Source organism: Dipodomys spectabilis, unplaced genomic scaffold, assembly GCF_019054845.1.
Source record: "Dipodomys spectabilis isolate Male_0828 unplaced genomic scaffold, ASM1905484v1 ptg000136l, whole genome shotgun sequence".
In the NCBI taxonomy this organism is placed as follows: Eukaryota; Metazoa; Chordata; class Mammalia; order Rodentia; family Heteromyidae; genus Dipodomys; species Dipodomys spectabilis.
The window spans coordinates 2,328,194-2,346,354 of NW_024870813.1; the positions used below are offsets into that span (position 1 = coordinate 2,328,194).

The 18,161-nt window shown below is 43.4% G+C and overlaps 1 protein-coding gene across 1 annotated transcript in view; it reads left to right on the forward strand.

The window, feature by feature from the left end:
• Grid1 (glutamate ionotropic receptor delta type subunit 1) overlaps positions 1–18,161 on the forward strand; it is a 751,350-nt gene that overhangs the window by 730,995 nt on the left and 2,194 nt on the right. Inside the window, exon 15 of the mRNA XM_042690370.1 lies at positions 7,441–7,681. Coding sequence (XP_042546304.1) covers positions 7,441–7,681 — 241 coding nt within the window. The remainder of the gene's footprint in view (positions 1–7,440; positions 7,682–18,161) is intronic.

Here is an 18,161-nt window from a genome sequence, read left to right on the forward strand (position 1 = left end):
AAGTTAAAGTCCCAGTACTGCCACCACAAAAATGTGTATCAGGAAAGCAGTCATAAATGTGTACTAGGTCCAAATGCAATGTGTCAAGCTTGTACTTGACCATGTAGACTCTCATGTGATCTGTTGGTATCAGTCCATTCCTTGAGCCTCACTAGCTCTGGACTCTTCGACAAGATCTAGTTATCCAGTGCTCAGTCTGGGCACTTATATTACTTCCTTGAGAAAAATAATTTCTCTGTAACTCCTTTTCTCTACTATAGCAGCTTGCCTTGATCTTGGACCAGCTGGTCTGGCTTCAGCCAGGAAGGATGTCAGAGGCCTTTCCCCAGGAGCTAGCCTCTCAGCAGTGGCTCCTGTTCCCAAGGAGGGCTAAGCCCTGGCCCCTCCACTTGTGCAGTATTGTGAAATAACATATGCTGAGGGGAGGAGAGGAATTACATAGTCACCGAGCGCAGATTCTGTCTGTGTCTACCAAATTCAAGCTGTGACAGGAATATCTGAAGGCTAGCAGAAGTCCAAGCTTCAAATCAATCCTCAGTTGCATGAATTTCAGTGCTGAAAAGTATCCATTTGGAAGTCTAAGACTTTTTTGTTTTTCTTTTTTTTTTCTGGTTATGGAGCTTGAACTCAGGGCCTAGACACTGTCCCTGTGCTGCTTTTGGTCAAGGCTAGCATTCCACCACTTTGAGACACAGTGCCATTTCCATTTTTTGGTTTTGTTTTGTTTTTGTGGATAATTGGAGATAAGGGTCTCATGAGGACATTCCTGCCTGGGTTGGCTTTGAACTGTGATCCTCAGATCTCAGCCTCCTGAGTTGCAAAGATTATAGGCATGAGCTACTGGAGCCTGGCCAGTCTAAGACTCTTTAACACACATGTTGTAGTTGGGTGCTAGTGACTTATGCCTATAATCCTAGGTACTCAGAGGCTGAGATCTGAGGATCACAGTTTGAAACCAGCAGAAAAAGCAGCTGAGACTCATCTCCAATTAATAAGCAAAGAATCAGAAGTGGAGTGGTGGCTCAAGGGGTAGAGTACCAGGACTGAACAAAAAAGCTAAGGGACAGCACCTAGGCCCTGAGTTCAAGCTCCAGAACGCATACGCACACACACACACAGATCAATGTGTAGTACATTCTGCAGCTGAGAGAAGATAGCTACCATCCATCCAAAGTTGCTCATTGATTGCTAGCAGAGCAAGGAGTTGAGCTGCTGTTGGATATTCAAACCCTACTTCCTCTCTTCCCCTACTTCCTGAATGTCCAAATTGGTGCCTGCTCCTTCTTATGACTACTAGTGCCTCAGCCCCATAAGGAAAATGGCCAAGGAAATAGACTTGCAAGTAATCCAGTGTCTTGTTTGCAAAATTGGGAAAGGGTATAGGACTGATTAAGGTAAATGAGGTTTTGGGTTGGTTTCTAGAATTTCATATAGTCTTCATTCTGCTCCTCACACTACTCCCTGGAGCAGAGAGCCATGACAACAGAGAAGGAGAAGGGGTGGTTTCTCAATAGGTCAGGTTGAAGGCAAGCAATAAAAATAGCTTCTCTCTAGGATTTAGAATACCATGATATTCTTGAGGTCTGTATGAGTTCATTTGTCTAGATGGGAAGCTCAAAACAATTGCCATAGACCAGCAACCTCTGAGTATTTCTGTGTAGCGGTTGGTAAGGGTGCTCGTGGAACTAATACAGAAGCAGCACCCCGAGAGTCAATATGCCCTCCAAGAAAGCATTCATAGTAGCACAGAGACCCTGTCAGAGGAAGTTAGAGTCCCCAGTGTTTGTAATGTCATTTTAGCTGTATACCAATATAACTTCCTCCCCAACTTCATCTTAGCCCTTTCTGTCAGTGTTGGGATGAAAATAGTAAGGGCATAAGTGAACATGTGTGCCCTGGAGACAGAAGAGAGTAGATATTGACCATGAAGCTTGGGTCTCTGCTGGATTGTTCAAAGGAGTCAAAGCATCCAGGGCCCAAGCTAGGTCACAGGAGACTGGAAAAGTCCTCAACTTGTAGATAGAGGAGATGAGTAAGGAAAGATTACTCCCTTTCAATACCAGAAGGTTTCTTCCTTCCACCACCCCTGTTAATGACTGTAGAAAAAAAAAAAAAAAAACTTCTCTTACATGGTGCATAAAGATTGGTGAGCCGCTTGTGTTTAGCTTGAGTGTGCCAGAAAGGAGAGAAGGAAACTGTTCTAAAAGTAATGTACCATGCAGTGGCAGAAAACAAAAGGTAATTGGGTAGGCTTGCACAGCTTTATCTGGAATAGCTTTAGCTATCTTTTCCTTCATCCTAGGAGCTAAGCTCTTTCCTTACTTAGGCAGAGCCCAGGATGTATGTGTGTGTGTGTGTGTGTGTGTGTGTGTGTGTGTGTCTGATGGGATTTATGGGCTATAATAGGTTTGCAGACCCCAGCATGCAGAGTGGGCATTCAATAAATGTTTAGCGACTTAATAGCCATTTATTGAGTACCTACTGTGTAACAGGCTCCACAACTATTGAATAAAGAAAAGCACCTGCAATTATATCTGTCTGGAAAATAGAACAACTGGCTTCAGGAAGTGACTATTATCGCTCTGGCTTCCTCATAAGCAAGACTATGAATTATTAGTGTGCATTAGTTGAACCCCATTCTAGAAGACATTTTATGCCTGTGACTTTTCTTTCCTGTTGCTACTGTATTTAAAGTTCCTTTGTTGGTTTGATTATTTTTGTTCTGTGCTGTATTTCCCTGTAAATGGTCTTATGCTCTTTCTGGACTGAGTATAAAAGATGTGGGTTTTGCCGGGCGCCGGTGGCTCACACCTGTAATCCTAGCTACTCAGGAGGCTGAGATCTGAAGATCGTGGTTCAAAGCCATCCTGGGCAGAAAAGTCTGTGAGATTCTTATCTCCAATTAACTACCAGAAAACTGTGTATCAAGTGCTAGACTACTGGCCTTGAGCTGAAGAGCTAGAGTTCAAGCCCCACTACTGACAAAAAAAAAAAAAAATATGTGGGGTTTTTTTGTTTTTGTTTTTTCAGCCTGAGCACTGTCACTGTCTTTGTGCTCAAGGCTAGTACTCTACCACTTTGAGCCACTCTACCACTTCTGGGTTTTGAGTGGATAACTGGAGATGAATCTCATGGGTACTTTTCTGCCCAGGCTAGCTTCAAACTGCAATCCTCAGATCTCAGCCTCTTGAGTAACTAGGATTATACCAGTGAGCCACTGGTGTCCAGCTGAGTATAAAAGATGTAGAGAATTACAGGGAGCCAGAAGGAGAGAAGGTCAAAATTAAGTAGTGAGGCTATGTTACACAGAAGATGCTTGCTGAGTGGAGAAAGGATCTGAACTCACAATCTGTCGAGTGCTTCACTATTTCCTATGCCAGAGCTGTATCCTTAAAGAACAGCTTGCTGTTCCCAAAAGAATTCAGCCTCTCTGATCAGAATTATCCAGATCTCAATAACAGGCTTGCCACTTTCCATTTGTAACCTGGGACAAGTTTTCTACATCCTCAGCCTCTGGTCTGCAAGAAGTGAAACAGACATGATAAGAATTGCACTTCAAGCCAGACTCTGATAGCTCACACCTGTAATCCTAGCTACTCAGGGGGCTGAGATCTGAGGATCAAAGTTCAAAGCAAGCCTGAGCAGTAAAGTCCATGAGACTCCTATCTCCAATTAACCAGACAAAAGCCAGAAGCAGAGCATGGCTCAAGTGATAGAGTGTGGCCTTGAGCAAAAAAGACAATAGAGAGTACAAAGCCCTGAGCTCCTGCCCGGGTCTCAACACACACACACACACACACACACACACACACACACACACACACACACACAACACACACACACACACACACACACACACACACACACACACACACACACACACACACACACACACACCAACCAAAACAAACAAAAAGAAATTACTTAGCAAGCTGTTATGAGGATTGCAATAGTGTAAAATGATTTTCCCCTATTATTTTCTCAGTAAAGGCATCTTATACCAAACTTGCCAAATAAGTCTCGTTGGTCAAGATGGCCATCAGATTGCTCAATTACTAAGCACCTTTTATTTTCTGTGTCAGACCTGGGGCTTGAACTTAGTCCCTGGGTGTTGTCCCTAAACTTCTGTGCTTAGGACTAGTGCTCTACCATGAGTCATAGTTCCATTTCTGACTTTTTTGGTTGGTTAAGTGGAGATAAGAGTGTTACAGACTTTCCTGCCCATGCTAGCTTCGAACTGTGATCTTCATATCTCAGCCTCCTGAGTAGCTAGGATTACAGGTGTGAGCCACCAATACCAGGCTCTATCCACCTTTTATGGAGGTTTTGTTGCTCACCAGGTTATGAGCTAATGGTCTGGGAGGTAGGTGCATTTATCATCTCAGACTTTTGAATTGAGGCTAAAATTTCAAAGTCTGTCTTCCAATTATTTGCATTAGTACAGTGTCCATCAGCACGCAACTCCATTCTCTCCATGGTGAGTCAATAGTTCAACCATTAGCTTTCTCCAAGGTCCTGACATCTTTTATGACTGGCATTGGAGTTCCCATAACTTTACAGGATGTTCAACCTATTCAACTCTGCCAACCAAGACACTTAGTTAAGGCCAGTGGACCTATAGACACACAACTTTTTTTACCTGACACGAGTTATGTGAGATACTGAATGAGACACTGTGGCTGCCCAGTTAATTATGCATTGTGCTATTGGAGAGAAAGCTCAGGAGCATGGCCCCCAAACACCCAAATGCACCTTAAATCATGCATTTATCTCAGTGTGCAAGACCTTCCACATATAGCCATATTCTGAGTCATATGTGCTCATCAGTGCCCTGGACATTTGATGGACATAGTGTCATGATTTTACCATGGCCATGATGGTTTAAGTTAGTTTCTCATTATCTGAGAAATACATGCATATTTTTTTGGGGAGTCCAGTCGTGGGGCCTGAACCCTGGGCCTGGGCGCTATCCCTTAGCTCTTCAGCTCAAGGCTAGCGCTGTACCACTTGAGCCACAGCACCACTTCCAGCTTTTTTCTTTTTGCTTATGTGGTGCTGAGGAATCGAACCCAGGGCCTCATGCATGCAAGGCAAGCACTCTACCAATGAGCCACTTTCCCAGCCCTATATGCATATTTTTATTGGAAGAGCATATGCTTGTAGCCTTAGGCTTTAGTTGTGCCAGCAGCTGGGTTTATATAATTAAAAACAAACATGGAAAAAATAACCCACAGACCCACCCCAAAGGCCACTGCCCTAATAATCTAGTAGGGATCCAGTCTGCCAGAAAGATGAGGATACTGAGAGTTAGCCGGGACAGATCCTATGTCTAGCTATACAAGGCTGAGATCTGGTGACTCCAAAGCCTGCTCTTTGCACCCAGCTTGACTGATCCCATCCAAAGAGTGGCTGTGCCATTCTGGATCCATGCTGCTGACAGGTCAGTCCACCCTCTTGAGTCACCATTTTTGCCCACCAGATACAATGTAGGATATCTAAGTACTGCCTTAAACCTGTGGTCACAGCTGGCCCGTGACACAAATCCAAGACAGATACTGCTCAGCATCTAGTTGACTATTTCCCAGTGTGAAAAGCTGCTGTTCATTAACAGTGCCCAGAGGATAAGGAAATCAATTCAGGTGTTGTTAACTGAATAACTCCTTGGACCAGATTCAATGAGCATGATTTCCAAAATGGAAAGGCTTGGTTGGATATTTGGAGTCAGTGTAGGTGTGGGGTGTAGGGTGGGAGGATATTCCAGGCTGCCACTAGATCACTTTTTAGATTCCTGGATTTCAGGACAAATCTACAATCTTTGGTAGGGGGCAGCAAGGAGCAGTAAGAGTTGCCCCTCCTGGATGGAATAAATCCAATCCATATTCCTGGGCTCTACCTGCCTAGTACTCACTTAATCTTGCTGACCTTCTCCTAACTCACCATTGACAGCCTCACTGTCTTAAACATGATGAACCTCTACACCAGACAAGACATTTATATGTAGTTCTAGTCCAAGGAAGGGTCTTCCTAGCCTCGTTGAATGCCAATGCTGTAAACCTCAAAGTAAATTTGGGAAAGCATTTCATCTCTCAGAGTTTCGATTTCTTTCTCTGTAAAAATGGGAACATAGAAATAACCTTGACAAAAAGATGCATCATTATCTACAAAATACTTAATGCAGATACTTCCTAGCACATTGAATATGTTAGACCAGTATGAGCTATTTTACGATAAATCATGCTTCAGGTGTGATTTAACCATTACTTCCTTTACAAGATACTCCTTAGCCTTCCAGGCTAAGCTGGCCCCCAAATGTGCCATTTCCTTACACCACCTGTACTTCCATTTCATTGTGTTTATCACAGCTTCTGTCTTTACATTGCTTGCTCTGCTTGTCTTAAAGCCAGCTTATGCCTTGAGATGATAAGATCAACAGTATTAGGCATCACATTCCACATCAAATGAATGAATGGAAGAATGGTGTGGGTCTTAGAAGGAGAGACATAGGGTAGACATATGAAGTATTCTTTGTCAGAAATGCTTGAGTAAGAAATGCTTTGGAGTTTTTCTGTTTTTAAGTGAATATATATAATGCATTATATATTATATAGCATTATATATGTATAATTACACATAGATATCCCATTGTATATGATACATCATACATAATATTATATAATGTATCACTATATATTATATATCATTATATATATCTCACTATATATAATTATATATCTCATTATATATATATATACATATATATATATATATATGTATAATGAGATATCTTAGGGAGTGAGACCTAGATCTAATCAAAGAATTTATGTTTTAAAGTGTGAAATTGTATATACTTTCTTGAATAATTTTGCATTATATCCATCAAACTATCAGAGGACAGATGTAGAATTTTCTAATTGGGACACCATGTTAGCCTTCAGAATCTTTCAGATTGGGGAGCATTTTGGATTTCAGATTTTTTAAATTAGAGATGCTCAACCTGTGGCTATTGAGGTTTTAAATAAGGAATTTAAAGGTATTTTTAAGTAGTTGTACCAAGGGGTTGGCATTCAGCAAGGCAGTTTGAGTACAGTGCAATGTGATCAACATTGTCATTCACCACTCCCAACCCACCTCTCTAAATAACCATGAATGCCTTAAACCCACTTTGTCCTATTTATTCCTTATTTATTTTCCTATTTTGCTACTGGACTTGGTCTATAGACAACAGAGGAGAGAAGATTGGTTGCTGAGAAGAGATAAAACCTGATGAGTGTTTTGGGAAGATCATCATGTCTGCAGTGTGGAGAATGGATTTAGGGGGAATTGAGGCAGAGAATTGCTATGATGGTTCAAGGCTGGTAATAGTGGAACCATCATGGCTGCAGAGCCAGAACAGAGTTGTCAAGATCTGTGCCTGTGGCTCACCTGAGTTGTGTCTTGCAGGATCCTGGAGCTGCAGGACACAGGGGACCTAGATGTACTCAAGCAGAAGTGGTGGCCGCACACCGGCCGCTGCGACCTCACCAGCCACGCCAGTGCCCAGGCAGATGGCAAATCCCTGAAGCTGCACAGCTTTGCTGGTGTCTTCTGCATCTTGGCAATTGGTCTTCTCCTTGCCTGCCTGGTGGCTGCCTTGGAGTTGTGGTGGAACAGCAACCGGTGCCACCAGGAGACCCCCAAAGAGGTTGGTACCTGGGGTCCTGCCCCCATCTGCCACCACTGAGGAGGGAGGGATCCCACTGGGTTGTTTGGTGGGTTGTTTTCTTCCCATTAGTGTTTCCCTGGACCATCTTGTTGGGAGACAGCAATAATTTATATTGGGAGGGATTCTGGCTTTATTTTTTTTTACTTTAATATTTTTATTGCTATTATCAAGGTGATGTACAGAGGGGTTAGAGGTTCAAAAGTCAGGTGAAGAGTACATTTCTTTTTGGACAATGTTATTCCTGCCTTCACCCTGCTTTGTTTTGTTTGTGTTTTTTAAAAACAAGAGAGGAAAATGCAGGGGATAGTTTCATATTTTGAAAAAAAAAAAAAGCACCAAGTGCCAATCATGGCCACTAAAGTCCTGTATTTATCTATAGAGCAAGTACAGCGTGGGCAGCGCCAGAGAGCCCTTTCCCACCCTGCCCTGCTCTTGTGCCTCCACCCTGACCTGGAGAGATCACCTGTAGGGTAAGAGAGGAGCCCATGTTCCTTCCTGGTTCTCTTTGACTTCTTACCATGGGCCTGGGGGCCCTGCTTACCCAACCACAGAGGGAGACCCCTCTCTCCTGTTACCCCTCCTCCCCCTCTCCCACCTTCTTGTAGGGTCCAGCCTTGCCCACATTCCTCTTGGGACACCCACCACAGACATTACTGTAGGTCTCTTCCTCAGGCTTCCCTCCATGTGGGTGCTAACCACAATGAACTCATACTTGAACGCTTCCTATAGTGGGGGGCGGGGGGTTGGTTCTTTTCTAAGCTTGTCTTGGGAATTGTTTGAAATGAAGCCTTCACTAGGGCCCCTAGGAGACAGTTCTTCTAAAAGAGGGCAGCAAGGAGTGCCATTTGATGACAGTGTTCTCAGCACAAGCCCCATCACTACATTCATTGGCTGTCACTTCCCAGCATAGACACCTCAGCAATAACAGCCCTGCTTACTGATTCTGTTGGGGTGAGGATGGAAATCCCAAACAGGGAGCTGGAAGGCATCTGGCTCTCTTGATGTGTTCATTTTTTTGTTTTCCCTGGCAACTCAAGTGGCACAGGATAAGTTCATAAAAATGGTTTTAGAGGAAGAGGTCCATGGGAAAGACAAAATCAACTAGGGTAGGGGGAAAAATAAAAACCATCCAGGAGGAGTGTAAAGGCTAACTGGAATCTTCTCAGTCTAGTTTAGGCCTGGGGATTGGTGCCCTTGGACAGTAAATTCCAACATCTTAGCCACCATTGCTGTTGTCTACAGTGATTGGCTTGCCATGCTGTCACTCACCAGTCTGTAAGGAAGTCCCTGCTGAGAACCATGGTGGCTGCTCCCTTCCATCTTCCTTGACTGACTATTCATCCCAATGAGCTCTGTTATCTGATTGGTTCAGCACTGCTGAACCAATGCTGAAACATTGTGAGGGCATCAGTCTTCCCTTCCTTACTCTGTATATCTCCATGTCAGAAATACAAATTGTGGCTCCAATACCACCTCCATAGCTCCTCTGTCCCTCCTGGACCACAGGAAGGCAGGAAGGAAGAAGTCCGAGGAGAATTAACTGAGTGGAACAGTTCATGGTTCTCCCCATAATTTGGTGATTAATTGAAGATAAGAGTCTCATGATCTTTCTATCCAGACTGGCTTTGAACTCAATCCTCAGATCTCAGCCTTCTGAGTAGCTACAATTGCATGCATGAGCCACCAGAATGCAGCTACAACTGGAAACTTTTGTACTAAGTCACTGGGAGGGACTGGGAATTATTTTTAGCAGTGGTTTCATGAAGAACCTCACATACCTCTGCAGCAGGTGCTTCATGTCTGACCCCTCCACGTCATGGCCTCTCACCACTGAAAATAGATAATGCCTTCCAATTCAGGAGCTCCTAGGGGATCTATTAAGAGTTTGAACTTGAGCTTATGTCTTGGAGCCCACCCTGCCCACACCAGCCACGCCAGCAACACTATAATACCGACACCAATCAAGGTCTATGCTCACAGAAGCAGCCAGGCAGAGTGGGCTGGGCCCAGAGCTACCCATAGTAGGAACAGAGAAGAAAGAGTGGATGAAAGAGTCACTGGCTGGCTCATATCCAACCCCTCTTGGACAGTTTGTACTGTCTTCCACCTGATAGGCTTTGAAAATGCCTCATGGGCTGGGGGGGGGGGGGGGGGTGCTGGTGGCTCATGTCTGTAATCCTAGCTGCTCAGGAGGCTGAGATCTGAGGATTGTGATTCAAAACCAGCTGGGGCAGGAAACATGGTGAGAAGGCTATTTCCAATAAACACACACACACACACACACACACACACACACACACATATATATGTGTGTGTGTGTGTGTGTGTGTGTGCCTGTGTGCCTGTGTGTGTGTGTATGTGTGTGTGTGTGTGTGTGTGTGTGTGTGTGTGTAAATGGCACTGTGGCTTAAGTAGTAGTGTTAGCCTTGAGCAAAAGAAGCTCAGAAAGAGCACCCAGGCCCTGTGTTCAAACCCAGGACTGGCACAAAAAAGAACGAAAGGAAAGAAAAAGGAAAAAGGAAATGCCCTATAAATCAGGGGAGCAGAGGTGTCGGTATTGCATTGTTGCTGGCGTGGCTGGTGTGGGCGGGGTGGGCTCCAAGACATAACTCAAGTTCAAACTCTTAATAGATCCCCTAAGAGCTCCTGAATTGGAAGGCATTATCTATTTTCAGTCTTGTCCCTTTACAACTATTTTCAGTTTTATCTCTTTACAACCTCCATTGTCATGACAGCTTCAGCCTGTCATAGTTTGTATGTATACAGGTGCACATGTGGGGGGGTGGAATTAGAGGGTGAGAGAGAGAAAGAAAGAGGGGGTAGGGGAAAGACAGAATTTTATTTTCTGGGAGACATAGCTAGGAATGTGGGGAAATAGAGATAAAAAGAAGAATCAAGGCTGTCAGCCATAGCTGTTCCCTTCTTGCTTAACTCCTGGTGTCTAAGTCCACCATTTTGAGTATGAGAGGATGAATGTTCATATCCTGCTTCCAAAGTGTGGGTCTCCCTGCCCCGGCTGCTTCTAGATATGAAGGAGGGTCCATGGAGAAGCAGGCAGAGAAGCAGGGCAGCTGCAGTTAATCCTGCCATTATGATGTTTCATGGAAACACATACTATCATTTTTTCCTACTTTTAGTGTATGTGTGTGTGTGTGTGTGTGTGTGTGCATGTGCATGTGTGTGTGCGTGTGTGCACATGTGCCAGTCCTAGGGCTTGAACTCAGGGCCTGGATGCTGTCCCTGAACTCTCTTGCTCAAGGATAGCGCTCTACCACTTGTGCCACAGCTCTACCTCCAGCTTTTTGGTGGTTAATTGGAGATAAGAGTCTCACGGACTTTACTGCCCAGGCTTGGTTTGAACCATGAAACTCAGATCTTAGCCTCCTGAGTAGCTAGGGTTATAGATGTGAGCCACCAGCTTTTTTGTTCCAATTTAAAAGGAAGTTTCTTCCACCTCCTTCCCTTCTTCCTTTAATAAGTTTGTTGATCAGGGTCCAGCCCTCCTCTCAGATGATTTACCACCTCACTGACAGGAACAGCACAGACCTCACCCAGCAGACCTCCATTCTCTTGATCTCAGCTGTTCTGAAGGAAGCAGAAAATACCACCACAATGCACAGGGGTCCCCAGCCCAGCTGACCCATCATGGGGCCACAGTGGGTAGTAGCACATAGCCAAGGTTTGAGGAGGCTTGAGTTGTTCTGATAAGAATGATGAAAATTAGAAGGAACCCTAGAGCTGGAGATGAGATGAGGTAGTGAATGGTAAGTGAAGGGTTAACAGGGCATGAGGGTAGGAAGAAGAGGCTGGAGAGGAAGGCTGGATCTGCTCCCCAGGACTTTTACGCCTGGCTGAGGGGTTTAGATTCCTCATCCAAATAGGGAGTGGGAAACGGAAAGGGCTAAAATGACCATATTTTAGAAGCATATCTTTCAGAGCATGGAGGAAATAATGATGGTGTTTAATTTAGATCTACTGTGGCTTGTGTTTTATGGAGCAACATTTGCAATTAGGTGAGAGTGTCTAGTTACTCTTAAAGCATTTCATTTGGGACCACTGGCCATATTTCTTAAGAGCTGGGAACCTGTCTTTGGGTGGAGCCCAAGCTATGTTTAATGGCTTGTTCTGAGATTGTCTTCAGAGTTTAGACACCTATTTGGGCAAGAGTAGTAATGTGCGTTCAAGCCCTTAATATTCATGTGCATTTGAGCTCATATATTTTTTTTTCCTGAGGAATCAGACAATTATGTAGTTACCCAAATGCAGGTGAGTGCATCAAGCTCAGAGGATGCAGTAAAGAGCCACCCGTTAGATTTATGGGGGATGTAGAGTCATTGCTCTGAGAATAAAATATTCATGAAATAAAGATGAGAACTGCACAAATGGGAGCTGACATGAGGATTGAGAGATGAATCATCCATCACGAGGCTGGAAGCTTGGAATTCTTGCTGCTTCCTGCCTATGCCCGCCCTCCCTAGCCCCAGGCTTCTGTGGCAGGCAAGAGGTGGCTGGTGAGGATGGCTGAATGGCAGGAAGCTAAGAGATGGCTGGCCTCTTTGTCTGCCCAGAATCTGTGTAGACCCTTCTTGGAAGGTCAAATCTTCAACTCCATGCTATTCTTTGCCTCTCTTCCTTTGATAACTGTGATAACTGTTTAGTCTGTGTGGAGATTTTTCTCTCTGCTGCACAAATTCCCTTTTATTTATTAAAACTTTTTCAATCAAGAAAGGTGTGCAAAGTACTTTAAGGTTACTCCCATCCTAAAGACATGCCTGATTCATGGTGACCAAGGGGCTGTTACTTCTTATGGATGGTGAGGAGTGTGGAGGCAAATCACACCCTAGGTTACCTGGCCTGTGCTGGACAAATTACACATTTATCTATTTCACAACATTTGAGAGAGGCATCCTTACCCTTGGAGGGCGACAGGGAAGTGACCTAGAACGGGCAAGATCTGCTTCCCTCTCGAGGCAGGTTTATCATAGATCCAGGGCACTGGCTTCCTGGCTGGTGTGTGTCAGATCCTGAGTTCCTATCTAGGATCCCCCACAAACAACTCGGAGTTCCTAGCTAGGATCCAGATCCTAGCTTTTTTTCTTCAGAGAATTCAGGAAATGAAGGATATGATACAGTTCTTCCCTGGGTTAGGCCTCTGATGGGGCAGCTACTTCTCTAAACCACAGCTTCTTTCTTCTGTTGAAACTTGAGTCTAACCTGATAGCTACTTTATTGAGATCAGACAGCTTGGTGCGTTCTAGTTTGTAGCCCAAGGCCTTCCAGTTGGAAAGCACTGAGCACTTTTTGTGTGGGTGTGCTAGTCTGAGGGCTTGAACTCAGGGCCTACGGGCTGCCCCTGGGCATTCTTGCTCATGGCTAACAATGGTACTCCATTTCCAGCTTTTCCAAAGTTCATTAGAGCTAAGAGTCTCACAGACATTCTTGCTTGGCCTGGCTTCGAACTGCAATCCTCAGATTTCAGCCTCCTAAGTAGCTGGGATTACAGGTGTGTGCCCCCAGCACTGAGCAGCACTGAGCACTTTATTATATATCACTGCAAATCTTCAAACCAGCCTACTGGCAAGCTTCCTCTGAATGTGGCCATTGGGTATTTCCTTTGTTAGATGCAATTCCATACTGCCAGTAATTATTTATCTGCCTGTCTCTGCTGCAAATCTGCCAGCAACTCTTCACCTCTGAATTCTCATCATTTTGCCTTCTTTCTGAAACATAGAGGCCCTCATTAAGACATGATGAATATAACTGATGTTTTGAGCACCTTCTGTGTGCCAAGAACTCAAGAAGAATGCTTTCCTAAGAGCATGAGTTCATCTGGTAGTAGGAGCTCAAAAGTTTCATTCAAATGAACTCGCTTGGACTCCTTATAAAGCAATTCTTATTCATGTTAAATTGTTGGGTAATCACTGCAGTGAGATCAATGGCATTCAATTATGGCTGTGCATGCAAGGTGATTAATTCTGGAGCTGTTTGAAATACAGATGCCTGGGCTTTATTTCCCAAAGGGTCATTGTAAGGAGATAGTGACAACTGTAATTGATAAACTCTACATTTGCTTCTGTTACTCTGCTAAGGATTAAAAATCTACCATCAACCTTCTGCTAAGGTGTTGATACATTGTCATGGTGAGACTAGGTAAATATTGAACCTGGTATGGTGGGTGAGCAGGATGGGAAATCCAGGTTTTGGAGCCAGGTGGATGTGAATGCTAATCCTGATGCTTCACTCACCATAGAACTGTGTAACCTTGAGCAAATCACTTTGCTCCTAGCCTCAGTTTTTTTCTCTTGTTTCCTGTTACTCATTGGATCACTCTCAGTTCTGTGATTAAACTACTCAAAACTTTGCCATGATGCTTTGAAAAATTTGTCTGTGAGATCTCTCTCAAGATTGCTTCCTTGAGGTGAGGGTCGGCCACTGATTTTATCCAACCATGACTCTGACTCCCCTAGCTCAGGGTAAGCCTTTGGCATCATACTTTAAGAGGATTGCCTCAGTGGTGTTTCTCCCAGTCATTAAGTCTCATTTACCACCTGGCTCGATTCGGAGGTTAGCACGAGAGAGCTGGCAACCATCATTCTAGTCAGGTGGGAGGTCCCTCATTCCTAGTTCTGGTCTTGCCTGACTTAAAGTGGGAGCTGTTGGATTCCAAACAAAGTCAGTTCTAACGAGTCCCACGTGTAACAAACTGTTACATAGATGATAGTTTCGTTAATTACCGTTTTCCAATACACTGTATTATTTCCACATTGGTGAACAGCGGCTTAATTACAGAACTTTATCTCTCTGCAAGACAATGCCTCAGAGAGGTTCCCTAGTCACCTCGGTTGGTGCATCTGTTCGTCATGTTTAATTCGGAACGAGAAATGCAGAGCTGGAATCCAGCCGAATTGTGGGTAAATGCAGCCAGTGGATTTTTATGTCATGTTCTGGGGTGTTTGACTAGGTCAGTTACCTACACTAGATTAATGAAGGCCATAGGAAGTTCCCAGGTCTCTTTCCACAGCTGTCATTACCTGGCTGAACGCAGAAACCTTGGGATAATGAGGATGTAAACTGATGTAGTTCACATAAAAAAAGCCTATTATTTGAATTTGCATAACATTATAGAATACACCATTTTGTCTTAAAGATGAATAATTATTCAAATTACCCTTGCCTCTTTCCTTGAGTAAGCTGATTACTCCTGCTGCCTCTTTCCTTGCCTTGAGATGCAAGAAGGTACAACTAGACGTGACCTTGTGTGTGCTAATTCTGTGACCCCCCAGGTGATCTAAGAAGATGAGATAATCCCGTTCTTTGTTGATCAATTCTGGGTCCATATAGAACAGCTGGAAGAGGCAGCATGAAGAAAACATTGTGAGACGACCCTCAGACAGACTGCATTTTTGTTCTTCAGAGGGGTCATGAAGCATTTGCTTTTCTTGCTCTAAGCATTTTCTTATCCAGTTAAAAAAAAATAAAATGGCATTGAGGCTCCTAATGGTAACCTCCTCTCCCAAAGTCTGTCTTAGCATTGGCTCTACTGGGATAATGGAATTTGAATAGAAAGAGGTCTCAGTGGTGCTAGAAGGTTGGATTTTTTTGACAGCCATTTGGCATGGGACGCTCTCGCTAGAAAATTTCTGCAATTGGTGTGGACATTTTCTGTGTGTCCTGATGTGCAGAGGCTAAAGGCTAATTAATAGCCACAATTGGGAGTTGATTCACACTGCACGCCCTTGCAGCCTTGGGAACAGATTCATCCATCCTTCATTTGAAGCAAGAAGAAAATAAATGGGCTTAAGAAAGTATTTATTCAGAAGTGGAGGTATGGCTCAAGTCACATAGTGCCAGCCTTGAACAAATAAGCTAAGGAAGAATGTGAGGCCCTGAGTTTGAGCCCCTGGATTGGTAAAAACACAAAGACACACAGACATGCAGATACACACACACATTCATGCACACACATGTGCGCGCGCACACACACACACACACACACAAGAACTATTTATTCAAGTCTTTGTATTCAGAAACACTATCTTTTTCTTTCTTTTTTAAAATTGATAGTACTGGGGATTGAACTCAGGACCTAATGTTTGATAAGCAGGTGTTCTATCACTTAAACAATACCTTCAGTGCCTTTTTTCCTGTCGGTTATTATTGAGATAGGGTCTTACTGTGTTCTCTGTGTGTCCTGGTCTATGATTCACCTCTTTGTGCTTCTCCGTGTTTCTGGGTATGACCAATACGAGCCACAGTGCCCAGCCATTGTGCTTCCCTAGAAGTTGGAACAATAGGTTCAGACCACAGCACCTATCCTTGGTTAAGATGGAGTCTCTTGAACTCTCAACTGTCCCCTTATTTTTTTTATCTCAAGTAACTATTATATATTATGGGTTTGAACCACAGCACCCAGCTACAAACACTATCTTGAAGTGAAATGGCCAGGTCTATATTGACTTTCTGGATTTGGTTGTTTTCTAAGTGCTTTAATAGGACCTGGTCATCTCCCCACAAGCTGTATTTAACACGTCAGGCTGGACTCTGTGCCCTATTACTTTCAAAATGCACCAGGCCTTCTGCATTCTCTCCTTGGTATTTCAGTGGTAAAAGCGTCTATTTCAGAGAGGTAAGGGGGAAGAGAGGAGGAGAATCTTTCTTAGGTTTTTCTTCAGAGGATCTTGATTGGTCTGTCTTTTCCCCAGAGTTCACTGTATTTGATAAGGCACCACTTTCCTTGACCAAATACCAACCATCTTCTGATTCTTTGTCTCTTCAATTAAATTTCAGACTCAGTCCTCTTGTTCTGATTCAGGTTCTGGTTCTATCTCTTGTCTAGGTGAACAGGTCACTTGATAAGATATTATCCAGGGTAGATAAGCTTATTTCCTCAAAGTAAATAAATAAATTAAAATCATTGCTTTTAAGTGATTAGAACACACTAATGCTTCCAAGTAACAGGCATAAAATACTACTTTGAAAATTTTTATATGCAAAAATTAAAATGAATATATAGAAAGGCAGGAAGTTGCTCACAACTGCCTCCATCATGTGTTAATTAAACAATGAACTTGAATTTGAACTTAATATAATAAGCAATGAACTTGAATTTGTTATATGATTTTTGGGTTGTCCCTGATTTCGTGTGGTTCAACCTATGAACTTTTTTCATGTTGACTATGCTAGACAAGCAATGTGCAAGCTGGGCACCTGTAATCTTAGCTACTCAAGAGGCTGAGAATCTGTTGATTGTGGTCATAGCCGGCCTGGTCAGGGAACTCCATGGGATTCTTACTTCCAGTTTACCACCAAAAAGGTAGAAGTAGGATACCAACCAGATCCTGAGTGCAAGGTCCCTAATGTGTACCAAAAATAAAATAAAAGAAAGGAAGTAATATGTCATGTTTTGAATGCTCATCTTCCTGGACCACTGTGTCCAGGGTGGGGCATCAAGCTGTAGCTCCCAGTCATCCACAGAATCATGAGTGAAAACAAGCTCTACTTGTGTTGTTAAGCTGGGATGTTTGGTAGGTGAGGTCTATTAAATACACTTTTTATGGAATTATTTTTTTATTTTTTATTTTTGTTGTAGTAAGGGATATTTTATTTCAGTCTAAAAGCCAGAAACATCATCCTGGAGTTTCACAGAGTAGCATAACATAATCAAATTTGCATTTTAGGAAGATGATGTTGAAAAGGAGCTAGTAGTGTAGGGCTTGGAATATGTAGAGTGCTTACCTAGCATGAAGGAAACCCTAGGTTTGATTCCTTAGTATCACATAAACAAAAAATGCTGGAAGTGGCATTGTGGCACAAGTGGTAGAGTACTAGCCTTGAGCAAAAGAAGCTCAAGGACAGTACCCAGGCCCTGAATTCAAGCCCCAGGACTGGCAACAAAAAAAGGAGCTAATGTGGATGTTCAAAGGAAGGTAATTTGAAATCATATTCTGGCCAGTATTAATCACATTAAAATACAATAATTTTTCCTTTGCTTTCCCCTACAAGCTTAAAGAAATCAGTGGTAGTGCTGAGTGATATTTTTGACTTGTGCTGAGCTCCCTGGGATTAATCTCATCAATTGAGATTGTAGTTTTTAAACATCTGAAGGAGTTAATGAAACTATTTTATGAATGGTGTTCCCTCTGCCCAAGTAGAATCCTGGTGTCCTTGAGCCATTTCTCTCCATGTCACTCATGACCTTTGCCATTCAGACATGGCCTCAGCTCAGAAATGGTCTCCTACCGCTAGTGCTGAACTGCATTTCTTCAGGTTCTCCTTAAGGAGTTTGTCAATTATGTCCAACTGCCATCTGACACTGAACTGAGTTCACTTTCAAACCAGTGTGCTCTCTGATCTTTGTGTCTCTCGAACTGAAACAATTTCTTCATTGTCATATAAAGTTGTCAGTTTTCTTGCTCCAGGAGAGTTTCTGAGAATGGCAGCAGTTTCCCCACCAGAAGTC